The sequence below is a fragment of the Vidua macroura genome, chromosome 19 (assembly GCF_024509145.1).
Source record: "Vidua macroura isolate BioBank_ID:100142 chromosome 19, ASM2450914v1, whole genome shotgun sequence".
Lineage (NCBI taxonomy): Eukaryota > Metazoa > Chordata > Aves > Passeriformes > Viduidae > Vidua > Vidua macroura.
In genome coordinates, this window is record NC_071589.1 from 12,422,067 (window position 1) to 12,447,029 (window position 24,963).

The 24,963-nt window shown below is 54.1% G+C and overlaps 1 protein-coding gene across 5 annotated transcripts in view; it reads right to left on the bottom strand.

The window, feature by feature from the left end:
• Positions 1-727: 727 nt before the first annotated feature.
• The window catches only part of SLC39A11 (solute carrier family 39 member 11), a 92,226-nt gene continuing 67,990 nt past the window's right edge, over positions 728-24,963 (bottom strand). For all 5 annotated transcript variants that reach the window (XM_053994926.1, XM_053994927.1, XM_053994928.1 and 2 more), the window contains exons 7-10: positions 19,317-19,386; positions 3,998-4,096; positions 2,582-2,740; positions 728-2,207 (exon numbers count right to left, since the gene is read on the bottom strand). In XM_053994926.1, the coding sequence (XP_053850901.1) occupies positions 2,129-2,207; positions 2,582-2,740; positions 3,998-4,096; positions 19,317-19,386 (407 nt within the window). In that variant the 3' untranslated portion in view covers positions 728-2,128. The remainder of the gene's footprint in view (positions 2,208-2,581; positions 2,741-3,997; positions 4,097-19,316; positions 19,387-24,963) is intronic.

A 24,963-nucleotide genomic window follows, 5' to 3' on the forward strand; every position in this document is an offset into this window, starting at 1 on the left:
AGGGATTTTCCTCTGGGATTTCTGCCTCCCTCCCCTCCTGCTCCTTCCCTCAGGCTCCATCCTCATCTGGCCTGGCTGCAGCCAGGCAGGATTAAATGCTTTATGTGGCCATTATCTCCCAGAAATCTGATTACAAGGCTGCCTTGAACTCTCTAATGTTTTTTTTTTTTTTGTACCAGCTGGCACCACACGCCAGGAATTAAACCAGGAACCATCCCTGACAGGCTGGAGAATCCCAAGCCGTGGACATCCCGGAGGATTTGAAGGTTTTTAAGCTGGAAACAGAGGGCTCAAAGCTTCCCAGAGCCTTCAGCGTGGGTGGAATTAGGGAGAGCAGTGGGAGGTGCTCCAGCCCTGGGAATGGGATGCTAGAAGGGCTCTGATTCCCAGCTGTGGCAGATCCCTTCCCTCTCCTGCCCCGGGATGAGGGACAGCTCTCACCTTTTAAAAAGAAGGGCCTGACCCCGCTGCTTATCCTGCTAAAGGCTGAATTCCCAAATTTCCTCCGTGCCTGGAGGGGCCTGGCTCAGCCTCAGGGATGCACAGCCAGCGTGAAACTGCCTCTCCTTGGCTTTCCCCCCTCTTTTCCCAGCCCCGAGGAAGCTGCCTTCCCAGGCAAGAGGCAGGACCTTGGGAAGGCAGGAACAGTGAGGCTGGAGGAGGGAAACCCAGCGGGGTGGAGGGAGGAGGAGCAAATCCCTGGATTTACGGCATCGAAACAACTCCGTGCAAACTCCATTTCCCATTTATTGAAAGCAATCACAGTTAAAAGGTCAAATCCATCAGCAAACAGGAGCTTTGGATCATCCACAGGGACACACAAAGGAAATCCATCCAAAGAACAAGGACCAAACCAAATGGAGAGCTGAGTTTATTCCAACCTGTTCCCTTTGGCTCCAGCGGGACGAAGGCGGATCTGGGACATCCCAGCCCCACTTCCAGAGGGACTGAGCAGCAGGAGGCAGCCAGGTGATCCAGTTATTCCCATGGTTTGGGGTTTGGGGAAGCCCTTTGTGCTGGAGATCAGAGCGAGGGCCAGCTGGGATTTGCAGCATCCTTCCAAGCCTGGCAATTCCCTCCTCCCTGGAGCACAGGGATGGGCAGGATTCACTCCTCAGCATCAATCCTCAGCGCTCAGGAAGAGCCATTCCACAAGAAATGCTTGGGAGGCATCAGGAGAAGAGGCAGGAACTCCATGCATGGCTCTGGCTCGCCAGGTGGGATAATTAATCCATCCTGAGGCATTAATTAATTAATTCATTCATTCATTCATTCATTCATTCATTCATTCATTCATTCATTCATCCCGGAATGTTCCGGTGCTGGCTCGGCTCCTGCTCTTCCTGCAGGTGAAGGGTGAGCAGGACAAGCCTGGCTCAGCTCTTCAGGGAGTTCTGATCACTGGAAGCAGCAGCTGAAATCCAGAATCCCTTGGGCAGGCTGGACAGCTCCACATGGAATCGCATGGAAAACTCTCAAATCCTCCTTTCCTGGTGTTTTTCCCATAGAAAACCCCGGAGCATTGCAGCAGTGCCCCTCTGAGATACATTCAGGAAAAAATGACATTTCCCTCTTGCAGAGATCCCAAGAAAATTGATCTTTATTTGCCTGGACCATCTCCATCCATCCAAACCAATTCCCTGCAGCGTTCCCGAGGAGCAGCAGGATGTGGAAGACCTGTGATCCCATGGCTTATCAGTCCTAATGCCTCCAACCTTCCCAAAAAAGGGTGGAATTCCAGACTCCATAAGGAGCTTACTCCACTTCAAGGCCTCAGTGCTTAACCCCAGACCAGCCTCCACACGGGACAGGGAATTCCCAGCCTCTGACAGAACAGAGAGGATCAAAATCCCAAATGCCTTTCCTTGGAGAAACCAGCCCAAGTCATCCAACGCCCCTTCCAAGAGGAAAACCAAACCAGGATCTGGGAGGACCCACCCATATTTGTGCTTGGAAACCATCGCCAGGAACTCGGAGGGGAGGGGGAGATAAAAAATCAGAGGAAATCAACACCAAACCAGATCCCAAAAATCTATGTACAGATCCAGTCCCGGGCTAAGGCGTGTCCGGCTCCCGATCCCGCGGCGCGCGGGGCTCTGCTGTCTCCTCCTGGGAATGCAGCACTGCCCTATCCCAGCCCAACATCCAGGGACATCATCACCACAAAGCCCAGGATGGAGGTCCACGATGCCAACTTCCCGTTGCCACTGCAGGGAGAGAGGGGACAGGGGAACGCTGGAGGGGGGAGCGCTGCTCGTGTCCCATCCCAGCCCCGATGCTCCCGAGCCCCCCTGCCCGTGGGAGCCATTCCCTGGCATGGGGGAGGGAGCACAGCAATCCCTTGGCTGCATCCTGACCACCCCCCCAGGATCCCAAAGCCCAGCCATGGGATGAGTTTCCCCTTTTCTCTCAGTTTGCTCCCTGGAGGATTCCCATCCAGCCAAGGAGCAGAGCTCATCTCCACTTCCCAGGCCTTGCCTGGGTGTTTATATCCCCTCTGCTGCCAAACTCCCCCTTCCCACGGACACTCTTTGTTCCCAGGGGTAACTGGGACCCCCCCACAGGTGAGGGGGGGTCTCACCTGGTCTGTGCCTCGGGAATGATGTCGTCCATCACCACGTAGACCATGGCTCCGGCGGCGAATCCCAGCGCGTAGGGCAGGAGCGGCTCCGCCAGCACCACGGCAAAGGCGCCCAGGACCCCGGCCAGGGGCTCCACCATCCCACTCAGCTGCCCATACCTGCCAGGAAAACAGCCAAAACATCCCTGGAGCAGGGCTGGCACAGCCATCCCAAAGGGATCACCCCGCCCCATCCCCGCTGTGCCCCCGTTCCCGGTGCCTGGAGGAGTCGGACACCGGCCATGCCTGGCTGAGGCACCCGAGTTATGGTAACAGGAAAGGGTTTGACCTGAGCCAGCTGAATTTTCCAGGCAGGATCTAATTCCTGCCCCAAACAGCTCTGTGGGATTTGGGGATCCAGCTCCCAGGCAGAGGAAACACTTCCCATCAGCACAACTCAGTCCCAAAGAGGACACCTGGCCACAGCCTCGAGCAGGATAAAGCCACGTTCTTCCCACTCCTTTTCTTTCCCTCTAGGATTGTTCCCACCTCTCTGGAGCATGGGAACTCCCTTCCCAGCAGCAGCAATGCTGCTGCAAGTCCCAGCACTTAAGGAGGTGAGTGGGAGGAAAGGAAAACAAAACTTTGGAGCAGTTTGGGAGCCTCCCCTGCCCTCCATCCATCACCGGGAGCAGGGCAGGGGCAGGAACGCAGCTCCTGCTCCCAGGGTTTGTGCCCTTGGCTTTTGCACCTCAGGGAAAAGGGGAGAAAAACAGAAGTGGGGTTGAAATCCAGCCTGAAGGGAAAGAAAAATGAAGTGACATAAAAATTAAATAATAATAATAATAATAATAATAATAATAATAATAATAATAATAATAATAAATAATAATAATAATAAAGGGAGTGCAGGATCTGGGAGCTCAGCACAGGCACTGAAATGGGATATGATGATGTGTCAGGATCAGGGATTCAGCCCTGGGATGTGGTGATGGTTGGGACCAGGAATGTATCCCTGGGATGTGGTGATTATTGGGATCAGGGATTTAATCCTGGGATGTGGTGATGGTTGGGACCAGGGATTCAGCCCTGGGACGTGGTGATTGTTGGGATCAGGGATTTAATCCTGGGATGTGGTGATGGTTGGGATCAGGGATGTATCCCTGGATGTGACCTGTGGGGATCTGGGATTCATCCCATGAGATCCAGGATTCATCCCTTGGCATCCAGGGGCTGGGATCTGAGCTTGGAGGGTGTGGAAGGAGCAGGACAGTGCTGGAAAGCTGCAGCACTCCCAGCACCAGAGGGAACACAGCAGATCCAGAGCAAGGCCCTCCCAGGGTTGTTCCCTGATGGAACAACGCCTGGGTGAGGGGGGGATCAGCGGGAAGAGGGGCTGGTGAAGGCTCCCTTCCCTGGGAGCAGAGCAGAGCTCACCAGAAGGCTTTCCACGTGGAAAATCCAGCGCCGCGCAGAGGCAGGCTGACAGCCAGGCCCTCCGGGAAGTTCTGCACCCCAATCCCAATGGCTAAGTTCCTAAAAAAAAAAAGCACAAACAGATCCATTTCTGTATGTCAGGGGCAAAGCTCAGCCCGGGACAGGCTGCTGGGAGCAGGGAAAAAGGGACACCATTGAGGATTCAGTGGAAGCACTCCCAGCCCCAGTGGCCAAATTGAACAGGACCCCAGCAAATTCCATCCTCCAACAGCTCCGGAGCTTCCAGCAGCTCCAGCACCAGCCCACGGAGCAGCTGGGACCAGATGGAGGAGAAGAGACTTGTCCTGGGAGGCCCCTGGAGGGATTCCAGCCCGAGGATTCCCGGGAGCTGCAGCATTCCCAGGCCTGGGCACCTGGAGCAGCCCAGGCTTGAGGGAGGGCTGAGTTTGCCAGAGGGACCCCAACAGCCACAGGGTTTTGCTTTCTCTCTCTCCCCCCTCTTGCATCCCATGGAAAGGGAACACTTGGACTTCCAGGGTCAGACTCGGGGCAGGGGAAAGCAGGGCTGTCCATCAGTCATGGAATCCCAGAACTCTGGAATGGTTTGGGTGGGAAGGGATTTTAAAACTCATCCCATCCCACCCCCTGCCATGGCAGGGACACCTCCCACTATCCCAGGTGGCTCCGAGCCTTGTCCAGCCTGGCCTTGGACCCGTCCAGGCATCCAGGGGCAGCCACAGCTGCTCTGGGAATTCTCTTCCAGGGCCTCCCCACCCTCCCAGGGAAGGATTTTGTCCTCACAGGGAGGAATTCCTTCCCTGAGCAGCTCCCGTTGGGTCCCTGCTGGAGCTGTGCACGGCTGGCACATCCACCTCCCACCCCTTGGGACGGGTGGGAATGCTTTGGGATGTTGGGGAATGTTTCAGGCACCAGGGAGGGCTCGTGTTTGTGCCCTGGGCTCCCCACACATCCCTGCTCCACACTGGGAGCGTTTCTCCAGCCTGGCTGGGCTGTGTTGGTGGCACTGGGGGACACCAAGAGTGGGACCACCCTGGGGGGGCTCCGGCAGTGAGGGGTCAGGCTCTGAGGGATCTCCAGAGAAATCCCAGAGCTTCTCCCAAGCTCAGCTCCTGCTCTGCCAAGAGCTCCCAGCTCCCTTTTTTCACCCCCTCGCTTCCTATGGGTAAAATAAGCCCGGTGAGAAAAACCTCTCCGGGTTGTTTAAACTTCTCCCAGGGTTTACAGAAGAGGGGAGGGGAAGGGGGAGAGGCTCCGGGTTTCCCTGAGCAGGACAGGCCATTACAATCACAAACATTATTCCAGGCAAAGAGAGGGAGGACGGAGGGGGAAAACCATCCCTGCTGGAAAACACTGGAGCCGCTGTCTGGGCTCCGGGGTTTTTTTTTCCTCCTTGCCTCGCTCAGCACAAAGCAGCTATTGCTGCTCCTGGCCACAACAAATTAACGGGGAGGGAGCTGTGAATGGAGGGGTCTGTGTGGGAAGGGTGGGGAGCTCCCCCTCATCCCGATCCCACCGGGAATAGGGACCCCCACGCTGACCCCCGAGGGGCAGGAGGAAGGGATGGAAGTGGGGGCAGATCCAGGAGAAACCCACCAGGGGTTTGTCCCTGCTCTCCTCCTCCTCTCCTTCCCACACCCCCCAGGACAATCCATGTGGGCTCCCTAAAACCAGGAACAACCCCAGGACAATCCATGTGGGCTCCCTAAAACCAGGAACAACCCCAAGGATAATCCATGTGGAATTCCCAAAAACAGGAACACCCACAGGACAATCCATCTGGGTTTCCTAAAAACAGGAACAACCCCAGGACAATCCATGTGAAATTCCCAAAACCAGGAACACCCCCAGGACAATCCATGTATGCTCCCCAAATCCAGGAACAACCCCAGGACAATCCATGTGGAATTCCCAAAATCAGGAATAACCCCAGGACAATCCATGTGGAATTCCCAAAATCAGGAATAACCCCAGGACAATCCATCTGGGTTTCCTAAAAACAGGAACAACCCCAGGACAATCCATGTGGAATTCCCAAAACCAGGAATAACCCCAAGGATAATCCATGTGAAATTCCCAAAACCAGGAACAACCCCAGGACAATCCATGTGGAATTCCCAAAACCAGGAACAACCCCAGGACAATCCATGTGGAATTCCCAAAACCAGGAATAACCCCAGGACAATCCATGTGGAATTCCCAAAATCAGGAACACCCCCAGGACAATCCATCTGGGTTTCCCAAATCCAGGAGCCAGTCCCAGCCCTCCAGCTGGGGCTGCAATGGATGCCCAGCCCAGGGCAGGATTTTATCCCTTTTCCCAAGGAATGTGGTGTTCCCACGGTGCAGCTTCAGCGTGGGACAGGGCCCGAGCAGAGGCCACCAGGGACCAGAGAGAGGCCACCAGGGACCAGTGCGAGGCCACCAGGGACCAGTGCGAGGCCACCAGGGACCAGAGCGGGGCCACCAGGGAGCAGAGCGAGGCCACCAGGGACCAGTGCGGGGCCACCAGGGACCAGTGCGAGGCCACCAGGGACCAGTGCGGGGCCACCAGGGAGCAGAGCGAGGCCACCAGGGACCAGTGCGGGGCCACCAGGGAGCAGAGCGGGGCCACCAGGGACCAGAGCGGGGCCACCAGGGACCAGAGAGAGGCCACCGCTGGCCCCGCACGGGGAGCTCCTCGTTCCTCGGGACCCTCTGGGCCCGACGCCGCGCTGGGAACATCCCCGTGGCACCTCCTGGCCTCCAGCCCCTCCCTGTCCCACACGGATCTGCTCAGCGAGCCCCGGTCCCCAAGGACCACACGTTCCTCCCACCACGGACCTTCCCCGGCCTCGCCCGTGGGGCCAGGCGAGCCCTTCCCAGGGACGCTGATCCCGCTGGGATGAGGAGAGCTCCGTGCCAGCGCGGCAACTCCCGAACCTTCCTGCGGTGCCCTGCTCGGGTCACCTCCCCCAGGGCACCTCGGGGCCAGCCCTGAGCTCTCCAGGAGAGGGAAAGGGGATTCACCTCCAGTGCTCCAAATAAACCCATCCCGAGGGATGCTCCCGTCCCGAGGGATGCTCCCAATCCGAGGGATACTCCCATCCCAAGGGCTTCGCCCATCCTAAGGGCTACTCCTATCCCAGGGGATGCTCCCAATCCAAGGGCTACTCCTATCCCAGGGGATGCTCCCATCCCGAGGGATGCTCCCATCCCAGGGGATATTCCCATCCCAAGGGATGCTCCCATCCCAAGGGATACTCCCAATCCAAGGGCTACGCCTATCCCAAGGGATGCTCCTATCCCAGGGGATGCTCCCATCCCAAAGGATGCTCCCATCCTGAGGGATACTCCCAATCCAAGGGATGCTCCCATCCCAGGGGATATTCCCATCCCAGGGGATATTCCCATCCCAGGGGATGCTCCGTCCCAAGGTGTCACCAGCTGACACAAGGAAAAACGACGCAGCACAGCCTTGGTCACGATGAAGAGACTCATTTATTTTTTCTGACTCCAATCTTTTATAGTTCTCCAAAGGTGCCAGTGGATTGGAGGGTGAACGTGCCACCTCTCCAAGGACACTGGACAAACTACCTGTGCATCAAATTTCTCCTCCTCTATGAAAGATTGCAAAACAAGAGGTTGCTTACAGAAAGTTGTGTGGGGAAGTTCTCTACAAGAATGTCAACTCAGAAGGCTTTAGAAAACTCTTGATGACCAGGGCGACACCAAGGGATGCTCCATCACGAGGGATGCTCCCATCCCAAGGGATGCTCCATCCCGAGGGATACTCCCATCCTGAGGGATACTCCGTCCCAAGGGATACTCCTCCCAAGGGATGCTCCATCCCAAGGGATACTCCTTCCCGAGGGATGCTCCCATCCCGAGGGATACTCCCGTCCCAAGGGATACTCTGTCCCAAGGGATACTCCTTCCCGAGGGATACTCCGTCCCGAGGGATGCTCCCATCCCGAGGGATACTCCCGTCCCAAGGGATACTCTGTCCCAAGGGATACTCTGTCCCAAGGGATACTCCTTCCCGAGGGATGCTCCCATCCCAAGGGATACTCTGTCCCAAGGGATACTCTGTCCCAAGGGATACTCCTTCCCGAGGGATACTCCTTCCCGAGGGATACTCCGTCCCGAGGGATGCTCCCATCCCGAGGGATACTCCCGTCCCAAGGGATACTCCCGTCCCAAGGGATACTCCTTCCCGAGGGATGCTCCCATCCCGAGGGATACTCTGTCCCAAGGGATACTCCCATCCCAAGGATACTCCATCCCAAGGGATACCCCGTCCCGAGGGATGTCCCGTCCCTCCTGGCCGTGCCCAGCTCACACCTTCCCGCAGCCCCGGGGCGAGCAGGAGGAATCAAAGCCGCATTGTGTCCAGGGGAACAAAGGCGCCTTTTGACGGAAATAGGTGGGGATTCTTGGAAGGCTTCCCCCGGCTGCAAGGGAATCCATTGTAAAACACAGGCACAGAGACACGGCCTGGCCCCGGGCAGCCCGGCCCCGGGTGGCACAGGGACACGGGGGACAGGGACACGGGCATGAGCCAACACGAAAATCCCTGGGGTGAAGGGTTTGGGGTCTCCCAGGAGAGGAGAAGAAAGGTGGGGTAAGTGGCAGAGAGGTGGTGGAGTCAGATCCCACCTGGTCGGATTTTTGCCACCCCTGGAGGTGCCCAAGGATGTGGCACTCGGTGCTCTGGGCCGGTGACAAGGTGGGGATCAGGCACAGGTTGGACTTGGTGATCTTGGAGACCTTTTCTAACCTCGGTGATCCTGGGATTCTGTGGATGGGGCAGCTGTGTCCAGCTGGACAACCTGTGGCTCATCCCCAGCCTACAAACCCCAGCTGGTCCCACGGAAGCACATCCAGGGAAAATCACACCAGATTCTGCCTGGGGATGCACCAGAGTGTCCCGCTGCTGGCTCTGTCACCAGCACGGAAATGTCACTTGGGTGACTCCTCCACGTGGGCACAACAGCCTCCGTGTCCTTGGAAGCACCAAGGAAACAACACACACTGGATGTGTTGCCTTTCCCAGCTCTGCCTCAACTTCCCCGTGTGTAAAATCGGGGTGGTGACATCCATGGGACAGCCACGTCCTCCAGAACTGCCCCAAACTGGGCACAGAACCCCCAGGACACGTGTCACCCACAGGTGAGCTCTGCCCTGGCCTTGGCTCATCCTCCCACGCAGCAGAGCCCAGTTTTTGGGAAGGAAAGGTAAATCCATGCCCTCCGTGTCCCCCAGGGTGGGACCTCCTACCCCCCTGTCCTGCCAACTGCTCCAGCACCACGCTGCGAGACTCCAAGTTCACTTGCAAAAAAAAAAAAAAAAAAAAAAAAAAGTTGGCATCTCTGCATATTTGCAAGGTCAAGGCACAGAAAGCCTTCTATAAGCCTAAAGCCTTGTTTTCAAGGGCCTATTCTTTGACGGGGTGATTATGAAAGCAGGCTACATATTCTTAACAAGCCCCTTTTCACTCGGGCTCTCAGTTCCCCGCAGTGGAGAATGTGCATGTGTATTCTTGCATGGCAGCCCTTCCATACTGTTGGGATTGTTATCGGGAGGCCGTGAAAGGCCCGATTGTTTGGGGTTGCCGCGATTACATCACGGCTGCCCCCGGGGCCGCCCGCCGAGGTGTTTGATCAGGGCTCGCAGGTGGGAAGGAGCTCACGGGGCCCTTTCCCCAGACCTGCCCTACCTGTCAAACCCTGCTCCACACAGCTGCTCCTTCCCTCTGCTCCCGAGCCTCCCGGGAAGAACCGGCCCCGGTGTCACCCAGATGTCACCCAGATGTCCCCCAGGCCACCCCTGATGCCTTGAAGTTTGAGCTTCCGTATTTCCCAGGCTCTGCACTGCCTTGGTGTGTCACTCTGAACTCCATGTGAAGTGTCAGCAGCTCTCCTCACAGCTCAGGCACACACAACAATCCTTTTCCAGCCCAGAACCAAGGACACTGTGACAGCTCCGGCCCAAAAAGTGCAAACAACAAAAAGGCCCAAAAAGTGCAAACAACAAAAAGGCCCAAAAGGCCCCAAAATTGCAAACAGCAGGGAATTGAGGAGAGCAACCCAGGAGGATGGGACTGCACAACCTGGAGCTGGAATTGGACAATGAACCCGACATGGAAATGGACCAGAACTTATAAAAGTGTGAAAACTCATGACCAGGAGCCCATCTTGGACTTGGGTGCAGCCCTGGCTGGGCTCTGGTGCTGCCCAAGGTGGATCCATGGAGGAGATCCTTTAATAAATCCCTGCTTTATCCTTTAGCTCTGTCCAGCCTCTGCTCCAGCTCAGCCTTCTCAAGGCCTCACCAGGTGAGCCCCAGGTGCTGCCCTGGCCATCACCACCCCCTTCCACAGAGAACACATCCCCTGGGTGCCTTCACCCCTCACCTCCCCCAGCTGTGGATTTTGGGGAGACAGCCGCCCCAGGAACACAGAATCACGGAATTAAGGAAAAGAGCCTGCAGCTCACCAGATCCAGCTGTTCCCCCAGCACTGCCAAGGCCACCACTGATGTCCCCAAGTGCCACGTGCACACAGCTGTTCAACCCCTCCAGGGACGGCGACTCCACCACTGCCCTGGGCAGCTGTGCCAGGGCTGGGCACCCTTTCCAGGATGGAATTTTCCCAGTATCCAGCCTAAACCTCCCCTGGTGCCACTGGAGGTGATCTCCTCCTGTCCTGTCACTTGTCACTCGGGAAAAGAGCCCAGCCCAGCCCTGGAGAGGACCCAGCCCGGTTCAAAACCTTCCTGTTGGCCTGGGTGGGCACCAGGAGACACAAAGTGGAGCTTCCCCCCTCTGTCAGGGCAGGGAATCCAGGGCCAGACCCCACGGATGGATCCCACTGTTTAGGGACTGTTTCTTCCTCTGCAGTTTTCAAACCTTGCTCCTTATCTGCCTGCTCACTCCAGGCACTGTTTGATTTCTGAGTCAGCCTCAGGCACGGGGTGAAGGTTCAGCTCTGCCCTGGGGTGGGAAGCACAAAGCTGCACTTCAGGAGCTCCTCCTGCCCTGCTGAGCAGCAGGAAAAGCTCAGGGAGCCTCAGCACCTTGTCCATGAGCAGGAACTTGGCCTGGGAGCTCAGGATCCAGCCAGGCTCCAGCTCTCCAGGGCTGCAAATCAGGTTTGTTAACCTCCCTCATCCTCCTCCCCTGACTTTTATTTTCTGTAAGGAACGGGGCCGTGTGATCCAGGCAATAAATCCCTAAAAACCTCCCCCTTCAACCATTCCCCCAGCCCAGCACGTCCCTTACACTGAGATTTCATGGCACATCAAGTGGTTTTCCATGTGAAATTGAGCAGAAGGTGAAGCCCTGGAGCTGCTTCCTGGAAAATTCCTTTGCAGGAGGTGGAACTGCCCTGGTCCTGCTCCCACAGCACGCAGGAGAAAGATCCTGTGCACAGACACATTTATCCTTGCACACTTGTGGTTTACCAAGATTAAAAGCTCACAGATGCTTGAATAAAATCACAGAATGGGCGGGAAGAGCCTCAAAATTCACCCAGTTCCATGGGCAGGGAATTGTGGCACCTTCCCCATCCAGCCTGGCCTGGAACAGGTCAGAGATGGATAAAAGCCACAACTGCCCCTTCCCAGTGTCACCCCCATCCTGCTTACAGGGCTAAAATCCTGCCCAAGGAAAGGGATCAACACCAGACATCCCAAATATTCCCAAATATTCCCTTTTCCAGAGGCAGCGTCAGCCTCAGCAGGCTGAAGATCAAGGAATGCCCCCAAACTGCTGCAAGAGATCTGCAACAAGCCTGAAAAGCAAATTTTGTGGGGATGGAGAGAGCTCCCACCTCACCAGAGCTGGTTCCTGACAGGAATTCCTCCATTTTCCAGCAGAAAACCAAGGAGATCCTTCCCTGGCAGCACTTCCCACCTCCCACCAGCACCAGGAGGTTCCAGTTAAGCCCTTACCCCCCTGTTTTTAAATACCTTAAGACAATCCTTATGTGAGACCTCATTAATTCTATTTTAAACAGCATCAGCCTGCAAACAATTTCAATTTTTACATTTTCACAGTGGGCCAGCCCTAAATAAAGTGGGATTTAACGAGGTGGCTGCATTGATCTGGGGTAGGGCTGGAGCTGCAGTGAGATACAGACCTTTATAAAGGTTATTAAAATTGTATTTTTTTTTAAAATTAGACACCCACAGAAGCTGGGTGGTCTAAAAGCAGGGCTGGGACTCTGGTGCACATATAAAAATTCCCAATTAATGTTTATGGCTCCATGCAGAAAACATCAATTCTCTCCTTTTTGTCTCAATCTTCAAACTGGGAGCACATTTCACATGGAAAATCACTTGATGTGCCATGAAATCTCAGTGTAAGGGACGTGCTGGGCTGGGGGAATGGTTGAAGGGGGAGGTTTTTAGGGATTTACTGCCTGGATCACACGTTCCTTACAGAAAATAAAAGTCAGGGGAGGAGGATGAGGGAGGTTAACAAACCTGATTCTCCTTCCTGGAAAGAACCCCCAGGGAATCAAAGCCCAGCAGAATAGAGAGATAAAAACAGGGATGTGGGTAAAACGAGGGATGTGTAAAAAGAGGGATGAAAGCCAAAACCAGGGATGGATTTCCCCGGCCTTCAGGCCGAGGTGCAGGATCCAGGGTGCAGCTCAGGAGCCTCACTCCTGCTTTGGGGTTCCCCAAATCTCCCAGAGCTGAGCTGAAGCACCCCCAGGGACCACCCCACCCTCCAAAAGCCCTGCAGGAACCTCCCAGCTCCCTAATGAACAGCTCCCCCCAGGCCAGGCTAATTAAAAGGTGTTTAATGAGCATCTTCCCCCTGGTTTGTAGCCAGGGCTGGGCTCTGCTCCCTTTCTCTGGGATCCCCCTGCCTCAGCTCTGGGGAGGATTTTCCTGGAGGTGTTCCTGGGATCTGACAGAGGTCAGGATCCAGCCCCACCTGTGGATCTTTGCTCTCTCTGAGCTCCTCTGGATCCATCCCTGTGGCAGCATGTTTCTCTCTCTCTCAGAATTTTTTTCATAGAGCAGCGCAGATGAAAGAAAGATAAAAAAATTTCTATTTCTGCTCCTTGTTTTTCCCGTGTGGAATGTGCTTGGAGAATTGTTCACCTGGGGTGATTGCTTGGTTGGATTCTGGTGAGGATTGTTTGAGCCTGGTGGCCAATCCAATCCAATCCAACCCAATCCAACCCAACCCAATCCAACCCAATCCAACCCAATCCAATCCAATCCAATCCAATCCAACCCAATCCAATCCAATCCCATCCAATCCATTCCAATCCAATCCAACCCAACCCAATCCAATCCAATCCAATCCAATCCAATCCAACCCACCTGTGGCTGCACTCTCAGAGAGGGTCACGAGTTGTGGGTGAGTTAGAGATGGGAGTTAGAACAAGTGGGTTTGTAGTTTAGTATCTCCTTTAAATAGTACATTAATGTATTCTAGCATAGTTCTAATAAAGAAATCATTCAGCCTCCTGAGCTGGAGTCACACAGCAGCATTTCTGCCCAGGGGTTCACCTGCTTTTACAATACATCCCCAGCAGAGCCAGAGCCTGTGAGAGTGAGAGAGAAAACCCCACTGTGTGCTCTGCCACAATGATTCCCATTCATCCCCAGAAAACACAGGACAACATTTTCGCCTGGTTTCAATCTCCCTACATTAATCAAACCTTTTTTTTTTTTTCTTGTTTTTTTCTTGTTTTTTTTTTCCCCCAGCCTGAGAGACGCAGCGTGGGAGGCACTGGCTGTCCCGTGCAATAATATTTTCCAAGGCCTGCTCAAAGTCTGCCTGTCAGCCCGAAGCTTCTCTGCTGTCTGTTCCACCAGAGCTGGACAGGAAACAATCCGTGGGCACAACAGATCCAAACAAGGCCAGCATTCCCAGCAGAAGGGAGCATGAATGGGAACCATTGTGCTGTGCTGGAGGAAACATCCCCAGCATCGTCCAGGGGGGGAAATATTTCTGTTTCCATCACTTCCCTGCTCCTTTCCCTCTGTCCCAACAGAGATTTCATGGGGGGAATTGAGGATGGGGGTGGGATGGTCCATGGGAACCCAAAGCAGGCTGAGCTGGGCACGCCCAAGTTATAGAATATATTTTATAAAGTTATATATAATATATATATTAAAATTATATATAATATATAAATATAGTATATATTATATATACTGTTAATAGAGAGTATACTATATATAATATATAATATATTATATAATTATTATATTAAATTACATATATATTTTATATATATTATTTATATATTATATATATTATATATATTATATATCTATATATATTTTTATATATTTTTACATATTACTATATATAATAAAAATATAATTATTATATTATATATTATATAATTATTATATAGAATATATAATATAGAATATATTATATAATATATAATGTATTATATAGAATGTATATATTATATTATATTATATTATATTATATTACATTATATATAATGTATAATATATAATATATTATATATTGTATACTATATAATATATTATATAATATATAATATATTATATAATATATTATATAGTATATATAATATATAAAATATAATTATATATAATAAATATTATATATTATACTATATAATTTATATATGTAAAATTATATTTTTATCTATTTATTTTATTATTATTTTATTTATCTTTCACTCCAAGTCTCACTCGCAGGGATTTTTTTGCCTGCAAGCAGCCGAGTCATTCCCTGGAGCAGCGATGCCCACGCTGCCCTGAGCCAGCTTGATTTGAGCTGGGAGCAGAGGAGCAGCTGTGCCCTGTCCGTGCCAGGAGCACAGGGAAGCTGCCCCAGCATCCTGCAGCACCCACGCCACGTGAGCTTCCCAAGATCCAAGAAAAAAATGCAGTGAAAATCCAGGGCTTGGCATTCCCCAGGCTCCATTTTCCAGCCTTAACAGCTTTTGATTAAATATTTGGAATTATAGCCACAAGGGGTTCTAAAATAATGCCAGGGCTGTGGGATGGGGGAGCTGCATCCACAGGGAGATATTCCCACTGGAAGAGCATCCCTGGAGCCCTGGAAAACAGCTCAGCCAGGGCAAAACCACGACTGGCAGGCAGAAAAACCAGCCAAGGGTGCAGGGAACATCCATCCCACCTGCTGGAAACACAGAGCTGGGACTCCTGACGGAGGAGGAAATCACCCAGCCAGGGAGTGCCAGAGAAATCCAGCTGGTTCCACGTTCATTGTGCACCAGATTCCCTTTTCCTGCCCCAATCAGCCAGCCAAGGTGCAGGCACTGCTCATCACACACCTCCCTCCTCCTCCAACACATTCCCAAATCCTTCTCCTGTTAAAAGCAAATTCCCTGGCACGGGTTTTTTCCAGCAGTTTTCTGTTCCCTCTGCACACTCCCGAGTTCCTGCAAGCCTGCCCGAGGAAATTAATTTTATGGCAAATTTCTCCTTGACAGGAAAAAAAAAGAAAAAAAAACCCTCAGGAAGCAGCAACGCTCCATAAGAAAAGGGATTTGGCTTTTGTGTGCTCGCCTCCAGCACGGGGATGAGCTCCTGCAGACAGCAAACAGCTCCTGGGGGATTGGGGAAATGCAGATCCAGGATTTGGGAGATGTAGAGTCAGGATTTGGGAGATGTAGATTCAGGATTTGGGAGAGGCAGATTCAGGATTTGAGAGATTCAGGATTTGGGAAAGGCAAATTTAGGATTTGGGAGGGGCAGATTCAGGATTTGAGAGATTCAGGATTTGGGAAAGGCAAATTTAGGATTTGGGAGGGGCAGATTCAGGATTTGGGAGATTCAGGATTTGGGAAAGGCAAATTTAGGATTTGGGAGGTGCAAATTCAGGATTTGGGAGGGGCAGATTCAGGATTTGGGAGATTCAGGATTTGGGAGGCTCCTGCACCCCAGTTATCCCTCAGGATCACACTCTGCTCCCACATGGGGTGGGATAGGAAGGGGACAATCATCCCCTCTGATCTTCAAAGGAAGAGCTGCTGATGGGAAAAGGGCAGGAAAAGAGAGCCCAGGGACCCCATTCCCCTTCTGATCCACTCGGGAGGGGAGATGCTGCAGGAGCCAGTGTGGGACCCCCTCCCTGCCAGCCCTGCCAGCCCCTGGAGCTCCCCAGCACCCCAGGCCACGGGATGAGGGCTCGGGATCACCCCAGGGATCCCCGGTGCTGCCTCCATCCCCTGAAGCCGCTTGGAGGAAGGGACACGCGGGGCTGTGGCAGCAGCGGGGACCTGGCCTGGTCCCTCTGCTGCTCCCTCCAGCCTTGGGAAGGGCACTGGCAAAGGGGAGCAGGGGGCACAGCCCTGCCTGTCCCTTTTGTGTCCCCTGCGTGTCCCTTTTGTGTCCCCTGCGTGTCCTTTTTGTGTCCCCTGCTGCTCCCCGCAGCTCCAGCCCCATCTGGTTCCTGTTAGAGCAGCCACCCAAGGAGGGAGGGGAGGGGAAGGGTCCCTCCCCCGCGGTTCGGTGGGGATCAGGAGGAGGCCGAGCAGCTTTTTAAAGCCATGGCTGCCCTTCTCTTTACCTTCCTGCCTGGAAGGCGGCCAGGAGCAGCTCCTGCCTTCCCCGTTCCCATCCGGAGGGAACCTTCCCCTCCCGGGCACACCCGCGCTGCCCTGGCACTGGCTCCTCTCCTGTCCCCGCAGCACTTCGTCCCGAGCTGCTGTTTCCATTCCCGCCGCAATTCCCAACATTCCCAGCCCTGCAGGGAGCGGGGCGGGAGCAGCACGGTCCCATCGCAGCGAGGGATGCTCCTGCCTGGGGATGGGAGCGGCTCGGCCCCACTGAACACCCCAAAAGGGGCACCTGCCACCATCCCAGCTGCTCCAAACCCCATTCCAGGGATGGGGCAGCCACAGCTTCTCTGGGAATTCCACGCCAGCCCCTCACAGGGAACAATCCCTTCCCAGTATCCCAGCCAACCCTGCCCTCTGGCAGTGGGGAGCCGTTTCCATTCCCGTTCCCATTCCCAGGCACAGCCTCTCCGTGGGTTCTCCCCACGTATGAAAATCCCGGCCGGGGGCTCCGATCCAGCCGCAGCTCCCGGAGGAGCCCGGGCGCAGGAACGGAGCCTGCACACCCGGGGGCAGCAAAGAAACGCGCAGGAGAATCCCGGGAAGGGCCGGGATGGAGAATCCCGGGATCCGGGATGAGCTGGGATGATGGGCAGGAATGAAAATCCTGGGATCCTGGGGGATGGGCAGGATGGAGAATCACAGAATCCTGGATCCTGGGCAGGATGGAGAATCCCAGGATCCTGGACGATGGACAGGAATGAGAATCCTGGGATCATGAATGATGGGCAGGATGGAGAATCCCAGGACCCTCCCGAGCCCAGGGATTCCCAGCCTGGCTGAGCTGATCCAGCACATCCAAGCTCCAGGTGTGTTAAATGTGACATTCCCTTCTCCCTAATTCTCATTTTTGGGGTTTCAGCAAATGCCAGGATGTGCCCCTGACTGGGGCCATCCCTGTGGGGCTGCACCTGCCCTGCTCACACCCCCCTGGAACAGCCCTTTGGGATCCCTGCAAAGCCTCAGGAACCTCAACCCCAGGAGCAAGGGGGCTGGGCCAGAGCAGCGGGTGCACATCGCAGGGAGAAGCGGAGCACGGGGAGAGCCCGGCACGGAGGTGCCGTTTGCAAGGCGGCCGCCAAGAGGTGCCAGCAGCTCTTGAAAGGCTCGGCAGCTCCTCCAGCCCCGCTCCGGGTTTGTTATCCCTTCCTCCCACCTCTCCGGGTTTGTTATCCCTTCCTCCCACCTCTCCGGGTTTGTTATCCCTTCCTCCCGCCCCGCTCCGGGTTTGTTATCCCTTCCTCCCGTCCCTCCAGCCCTGCCGGGGGCAGCGGGTGCTGTGCCCCTGCTGGGAGGAGCAGGACACGTCCCCAGTGCCCAAAATCCCAGAGTTTGGATTGTGGCAGGCACGTTCTTCTCTCTCTCAGGAATTTTTCATAGAGGAGCACAGAGAGAAAGAAAGAGAAAACAATTTCTATTTCTGCTCCTTGTTTTTCCCATGTGGAATGTGTTTGGAGGATTGTTTACCTGGGGGGATTGCTTGGTTGGATTCTGGTGAGGATTGTTTGGGGCTGGTGGCCAATCCAACCCAATCCAATCCAATCCAATCCAATCCAATCCAATCCAGTCCAATCCAATCCAGTCCAACCCAATCCAATCCAATCCAGTCCAATCCAATCCAATCCAACCCACCTGTGGCTGCACTCTCAGAGAGGGTCACGAGTTGTGGGTGAGTTAGAGATGGGAGTTAGAACAAGTGGGTTTGTAGTTTAGTATCTCCTTTAAATAGTATATTAATGTATTCTAGCATAGTTCTAATAAAGAAACACATCAGCATTTCTGCCCAGGGGGTTCACCTGCTTTTACAACACTGGATGATGCCCCCAGGTGCCAGCAGTGCCAGGGAAGCACGGAAGGGTTTTCCTGGGAGCTCTGGCAGGAGCAGGATTCAGGGATAGCAGGATGCCAAGAGGACCAGGAGCCTTCCCTGCCACCAGTCCCAGAGTGCCGTGGCCCTGCCTGGCAGGAATGGCACACAAAGGCACCAGATGCTTCCCAGCAGCTGCTCCCACCCTGGGGATGTGGCTTTTAGGGAAAATCCCAGCATTTCCCTGTGCCAGGGATCCTGCCTGGAAGCAGCGCTGCTCCCAGCTCAGGTGGGACAGCAGGAGGAGGAGGAGGAGATGAAGGAATCCTGCAGGGAGCCATGGAGACACCAGGCAGGGGCACTGGGAAGAGGAGGGTGGAGATTCCACCATTCCTGCTGCCAGCTCCAAGGAAAGGGATTTACCAGGCTGAGGTTTCCCCCACCTTCACCTGATTTACACACCCCCAGCCCCCAGCCTTAGCCCTTCCTCCTGCCCTCTCCTCTGCAGCTCCCCACAGCAAAGCAGCTGCCTGTGCTGAGCTGAGCGTCCCCAGGGATGCTCAACAGGGAGAAGGGAGCAGGATGGACACCCCAAAATCCCGGGGTGCACCTCCTGAGAGCCAGCAGCACCCACTGGGACACTCAGCTGCCTCTCCCCAGCTCCAGTGAGCCCAGAGAGGCAAAACCACAGAGCCACTGTGGGACCATCAGCACCAGAAACCTTTTCTCACATCTGGCCAGCACGGGGTGAGGAAAATGCAGCAGCACCAGGAATTTCTTCCACTCCCTTTGCCACCCTTGCACTTCCAGGCAGGTTTCATCAATCCACGGATCTCCAACCCCCCCCCAGCACGGGACAAGGTGGGACAGCCAAGCTCCAAGAGGCAAAGGAACGCACAAAAAGCAGGATCAGGTCTTACCTGGCACTTTGGAATGTGGCAGACTCGGATTTCCCAATGGCCCCGAAGCCAACTCCCACTGCCAGGCCCTCTGGAACAGCAGGGAAAAACCAGTAAGGCCCAGTAAGGTGCAGCCCTGAGCCCAGCCCAGGAGGGATCCTGGGTTTGGATCCAGGAGAATTCAATCCAGCTCTGCCCAGGGATTCCCACTATGGACCCAAGCTGCTCTCCAGCACGGGGAGAAGCTTCTGGATTGATGAGTGCAAAGAAGGGGAGAAGATCCCAATCCCCAGCAGCTGGAATGGGATTTCACCAAGGAGCCAAGCAGTGCAAAACAGCAAAGCTGCTCCAGAAGGCTCAGGCTCAGCCAAGCTTGGGGGATTCCAGAGGAGCCAAAGCCCAGCTTCTCCCAGGAATCCCCCAGGAGCTGGGCTAAACCAGGAGCAGGCTCCCAGCAATGCCCCCTCCCCTCTCTCTCTCTGCCCCAAAACCAGCACAACACCTGTAGGGACAGGCTCCAAAGCACAGGGAAACCCAAATTCCACCAGAAAATTCCTACCTTGCAGATTATCGTATATTACAGCTAATCCCATAATTTTAAATACAGTTAATCCCATAAACCCCAAGGAAAACAGCTGAAAAGCCTTCCCAGGGAAAAAAAAAAAAAAAAAAACAAAACTGATTTCCAGAAAGCACCAAAACCTTGGTATTTTATCCCCCTTGGTTTAAAATCCCCATTTTTGGGTTTTTTTCCAGCCTGGTGGCCTCGCTCCCCTCCCAGCAAGGGGTGGGGGGAATGTTCAGAGGACAGAACCAAAACTGGAGGGATTTTACAGCCCCAAGGAGGGGCTCAGGTGAGCATTCCAACAGGTGGGAAGCTGGAGGAGGAGTCTCAGAGCTCTCAGGGGAAGGACACCATGTGTGTGTTTGTGGTCCTGAGAGTTCCCAGTTGCCTTGGAAACACCAGGAAAAGCAGCACTCCCCGGGATAATCACAACATCCCCATCCCTGAGCCCCAAACTGGAACACCTGGCAGCTCCCCAGAGCCTGGAGCCGAGGGCAGGGACAAAACCAGAGCAGAACCAGCCCTAAAACGGGGCTGGAGGGCAAGGAGATCCCAAAAATCCCCCCCAAAAACTGGCCCTAAAATCCCCCAGTGGGTTCCAGCCCCGGGCAGGGGCACAGGTGGCAGGTGCCACACCTGGGGGTGACACATTCCTGCCAAGTGCTCCCACTGCCCCCGGATCAGCCAGGCAGGACTCAGGGCAGCAGCCAGGTTCAGCAGGACTGGGGTGATGTTTTATCTCTTCCAGCCAGGTCTGACAAGCTCTCAGAGACAAACATCACACCCTTGACAGCTCAGCTGCCTCAGGTGGCATAAAAGCAGCAGGATGGCTCCTGTGACAGTGTTGGAAACAAAAAGGTTTTAATAAAAGGCAAAATAAAAAAGCTCTTTACAGAGAAAAACCAAGCCAGGGCAAGAGGTCCTTGCTCCTGCTAAAACATTTCACAAAATGTTGATTTTCTTCTTTTGTTCTCTTCTTTTTCTAGGGAATTGCTTAGGTGGAATTTTTTGGCTCCTGTGCAATTGTGTATCCTTAAGTTTGAGGTGAAGTCTCCAAAGTCCTGTGAGGTGTCTTTTAACCAAATTGAGGAGAGAAACTTCTGGGCTTTTGTCCTTTTTAAGGAGACAAAGGGTGACTTGTTTACTCCATCAACAGGGGGCACATCCCTACATCGGGGCACAACCCTGGAAAAAGGAATTTCCTGCCTGGGCCCCGTCCAGCCACGGAGCCCCACGAATCCAGGCCTGGCACCGCTCCTCCCAAAGATCCCTCTGGAAGCGTGGCTCACCCAGGGAGCAGAATTCGAAGGGAAAAAGCCCTTTTTTAGTAATTCTCTTTCCAAATGGTTTGTGTGAGGAGCAGAAATAGCTCTGGCAGAGGGGCGAGTCCCTGCTGCGGAGAGGGAAACCCAAAATTCCTGGGAGCAGATCCCAAATGCGGGCCATGGGAGGCAGCAGATGGTGCTGGGGAAGGGCTGAGCTGCTCAGGGAGAAGCTGCAGCTCAGGGGGAGCAGCAGCAGGAGGAGGAGGAGGGGACACGGCAGCTTGGCCATGTCCCCACAGCCCAGGATGGACCCGGATCCCAAATGAGCCAAGGACGATCCCAGAGCAGCCAAGGAACCCTCCCGGCCAAGTGTGGGGTCAGGGGGGCACAGCAGGGACAGCCCAGCAGCTCAGAGGTCTGGAAAAGCTCTGATCCTGTGGAACAGGGACTGTGGGGTGGAGCAGGGACTGTGGGGTGGAGCAGGGACTGTGGGGTGGAACAGGGACTGTGGGGTGGAGCAGGGACTGTGGGGTGGAGGAGAGATTGTAGGATGGAGCAGGGACTGTGGGATGGAACAGGGACTGTGGGGTGGAACAGGGAGTGTGGGATGGAACAGGAGTTGTGGGATGGAGCAGATATTGTGGGATGGAATAGGGACTGTGGGATGGAGCAGGAACTGTGGGATGGAGCAGGGACTGTGGGATGGAGCAGGAGTTGTGGGATGGAGCAGGAGTTGTGGGATGGAGCAGGAGTTGTGGGATACAACAGGAACTGTGGGATGGAGCAGGAGTTGTGGGATGGAGCAGGAGTTGTGGGATGGAGCAGGAGTTGTGGGATACAACAGGAACTGTGGGATGGAGCAGGAGTTGTGGGATGGAGCAGGAACTGTGGGATACAACAGGAACTGTGGGATGGAGCAGGAGTTGTGGGATGGAACTGGGACTGTGGGATACAACAGGAGTTGTGGGACGGAGCAGATATTGTGGGATACAGCAGGGATTGTGGGATGGAGCAGGGACTGTGGGATGGAACAGGGAGTGTGGGATGGAACAGGAACTGTGGGATGGAGCAGGAACTGTGGGATGGAGCAGGAGTTGTGGGATGGAGCAGGGGATGCAGCAGGGCAAGGAAGGAGCAGGAGGAAGAGGAGGATCCGTGGAAATGGGAAAATGAGAAGCAACTCACACATCCCACAGAAATCTCAGGTTTGGAGGGAAGGCAGGAGTGAAAGGAAAAGCAGGATTTGTCTAAATCTTCTTCCTACAAAACCCCCCAGCTGTGCCTGAGGGGTTTTCAGGGCAGGTGAGGGGAGCAGGGCTCAGCAGAGGACAGTGCCTGCAGAACTCAGGGAAAACCAGCAGGAATTCTGGATTTAACAGCAGGAAATGCCTTTTTTTTTGGTGAGAAAATGGGAGTTTGGGATGCTGAGAAACCCCTTTGCACGAGCAGCACTGTGGCCACCAGCACATCCTGAAGCTCATCCCAAAAAAACCCATCCCTGTGCTGAAACCCAGCCCAAACTCTTCCCAAATCCTGCAGGATCTGCACATCCCACAGCACTGGGAACTCCCCCAGGTCCTGCCAGAGCTGGGGGTGCCACTGTCCCCTCCCAGAGGGGCTCTGGAGCTGATTCTCCTGGCTCAGCACAGAGGGAGGGAAGGTTCTCATCCATTATTCATCCTGCTCTTGGAAGAGCTGTTAAGTTCCTAGTGGGAAATTAATCTTGCCATAATGAGGTTTGGATTTCTCCAAGAGTTTAAGCACTGCCACTCAGAGCTTTTTTTTTTTTTCCCTGCAGACTGAAGCCCAGGGCCCTCCAGGAAACATCATTTTGCCATTATTGCTCAAGGATGAAGCAGATTTCCAGGGATTTGCCAAGTTTGTAGGTTCCCCCCACCACCCGAGGGTTTGTGGGCATTCAGGTGGAATGTGGGAGGCAGGAGGAAATCCTGCTTATTCCTAAACCTGGTTTAACCCCCACGGGAGCCAGCCCATCCTCATCACACCCTTTCCTCTTTTCTCCTCCTCCCACAAAAGCAAATCCTCATTTCAAGCCTCAATTCAATTCCATGGAGCTGCAGGAGCTGACAGCTCAACCTCCACCTGGTTTTAAACAATTACACCCAATCTGAAAGAATTCCACCTGGTTTTAAAGCATTCCACCTGATTTTAAGTTATTACACCCGATTTTAAAGAATTCTACCCGATTTTAGAGCATTCCACCTGGTTTTAAAGAACTCCACCTGGTTTTAAAGAATTCCACCTGGTTTTAAAGCACTCCACCTGGTTTTAAAGAATTCCACCCAATTTTAAAGAATTCCACCTGGTTTTAAAACATTCCACCTGATTTTAAAGCACTCCACCTGGTTTTAAAGCATTCCCCTGATTTTAAAGGACTCCACCTGATTTTAAAGAATTCCACCTGATTTTAAAGAATTCCACCTGATTTTGAAGAACTCCACCTGATTTTGAAGAACTCCACCTGATTTTGAAGAATTCAAGCAACTGTCCAACATCCCAGAACTCCTCCATCCTGGGAATGCTTCTCTGGAAGCAGAAAACTCTTTCCCAAATTACCAGAGCAGGACTGAGCTAAAAGCAGGGACTGACCCTGCTGGGACTGAGCTCTCCTGACCCCACAGCACCTGAATCCATCAGAGATATTTAAAGTTTCATTCCCAGCACGTAAATGCTTTCTCAGGCCACTGCTCAGTGAGGTTTAATGTGACAGACCCGAGATCTGATGGGGACAAGGCAGGAAAGCAGCTCCCACATGCATATTTCAGTGGAATATTTCATTCCAGCTGGTGAAAATCCTGGATTTAATTGCCTTTTGTCACCTTTGTGCCTGCTGCTGCTGACAAAACACCGATGTGTTATCAGTGCCTGTCACTGGCTGCCTCCAAATGAGTTTTTGACAGATGAGCTGGTGACAAGGGGACATCAGAGACCCCCCCCTGTCCCCTCCTTACCAGCCTGAGGCTGGCAGGGAAACTTCCCACCCTGGAAATCATGGAATTTCCTTCAGCTGCCCCAGTGCAGAGCCTCCAGCTGCCTGGGAGGAGCAGGGGGAGCCCTGAGGGAGCTGAGCTGGAGGCCACAGAGCCAAAACCAGCCTGAGAGCAGCAGCCATGGCTGGGGGTGTCACCTGAGCCCTGGGGATGTCACCTGAGTCCTGGGGATGTCACCTGAGGCCTGGGGATGTCACCTGTGTCCTTCACCTGAGGGCATCACCCAGACCTGGGGATGTCACCTGAGTCCTGGGGATGTCACCTGAGTCCCTCACTGAGAGCAGCACCCAAATCTGGGGGTGTCACCTGCATCTCTCACCTGAGAATGTCACCTGAGCCCTGGGATGTCACCTGTGTCCTTCACCTGAGGGCATCACCCAGACCTGGGGGTGTCACCTGTGTCCTGGGGATGTCACCTGAGCCCTGGGGGTGTCACCTGTGTCCTGGGGATGTCACCTGAGCCCTGGGGGTGTCACCTGTGTCCTTCACTGAGAGCAGCAGCCATGGCTGGGGATGTCACCTGAGTCCTGGGGATGTCATCTGTGTCCCTCACTGAGAGCAGCACCCAAACCTGGGGGTGTCACCTGGAATTCTCACCTGAGAATGTCACCTGTGTCCTTCACCAGAGAAGGGGATGTCACCTGAGTCCTGGGGATGTCACCTGAGTCCTTCACCTGAGGGCATCACCCAGACCTGGGGGTGTCACCTGTGTCCTGGGGATGTCACCTGAGCCCTGGGGATGTCACCTGTGTCCTTCACCTGAGGGCATCCCACATGGCTGGGGGTGTCACCTGGGGATGTCACCTGGGGATGTCACCTGGGGATGT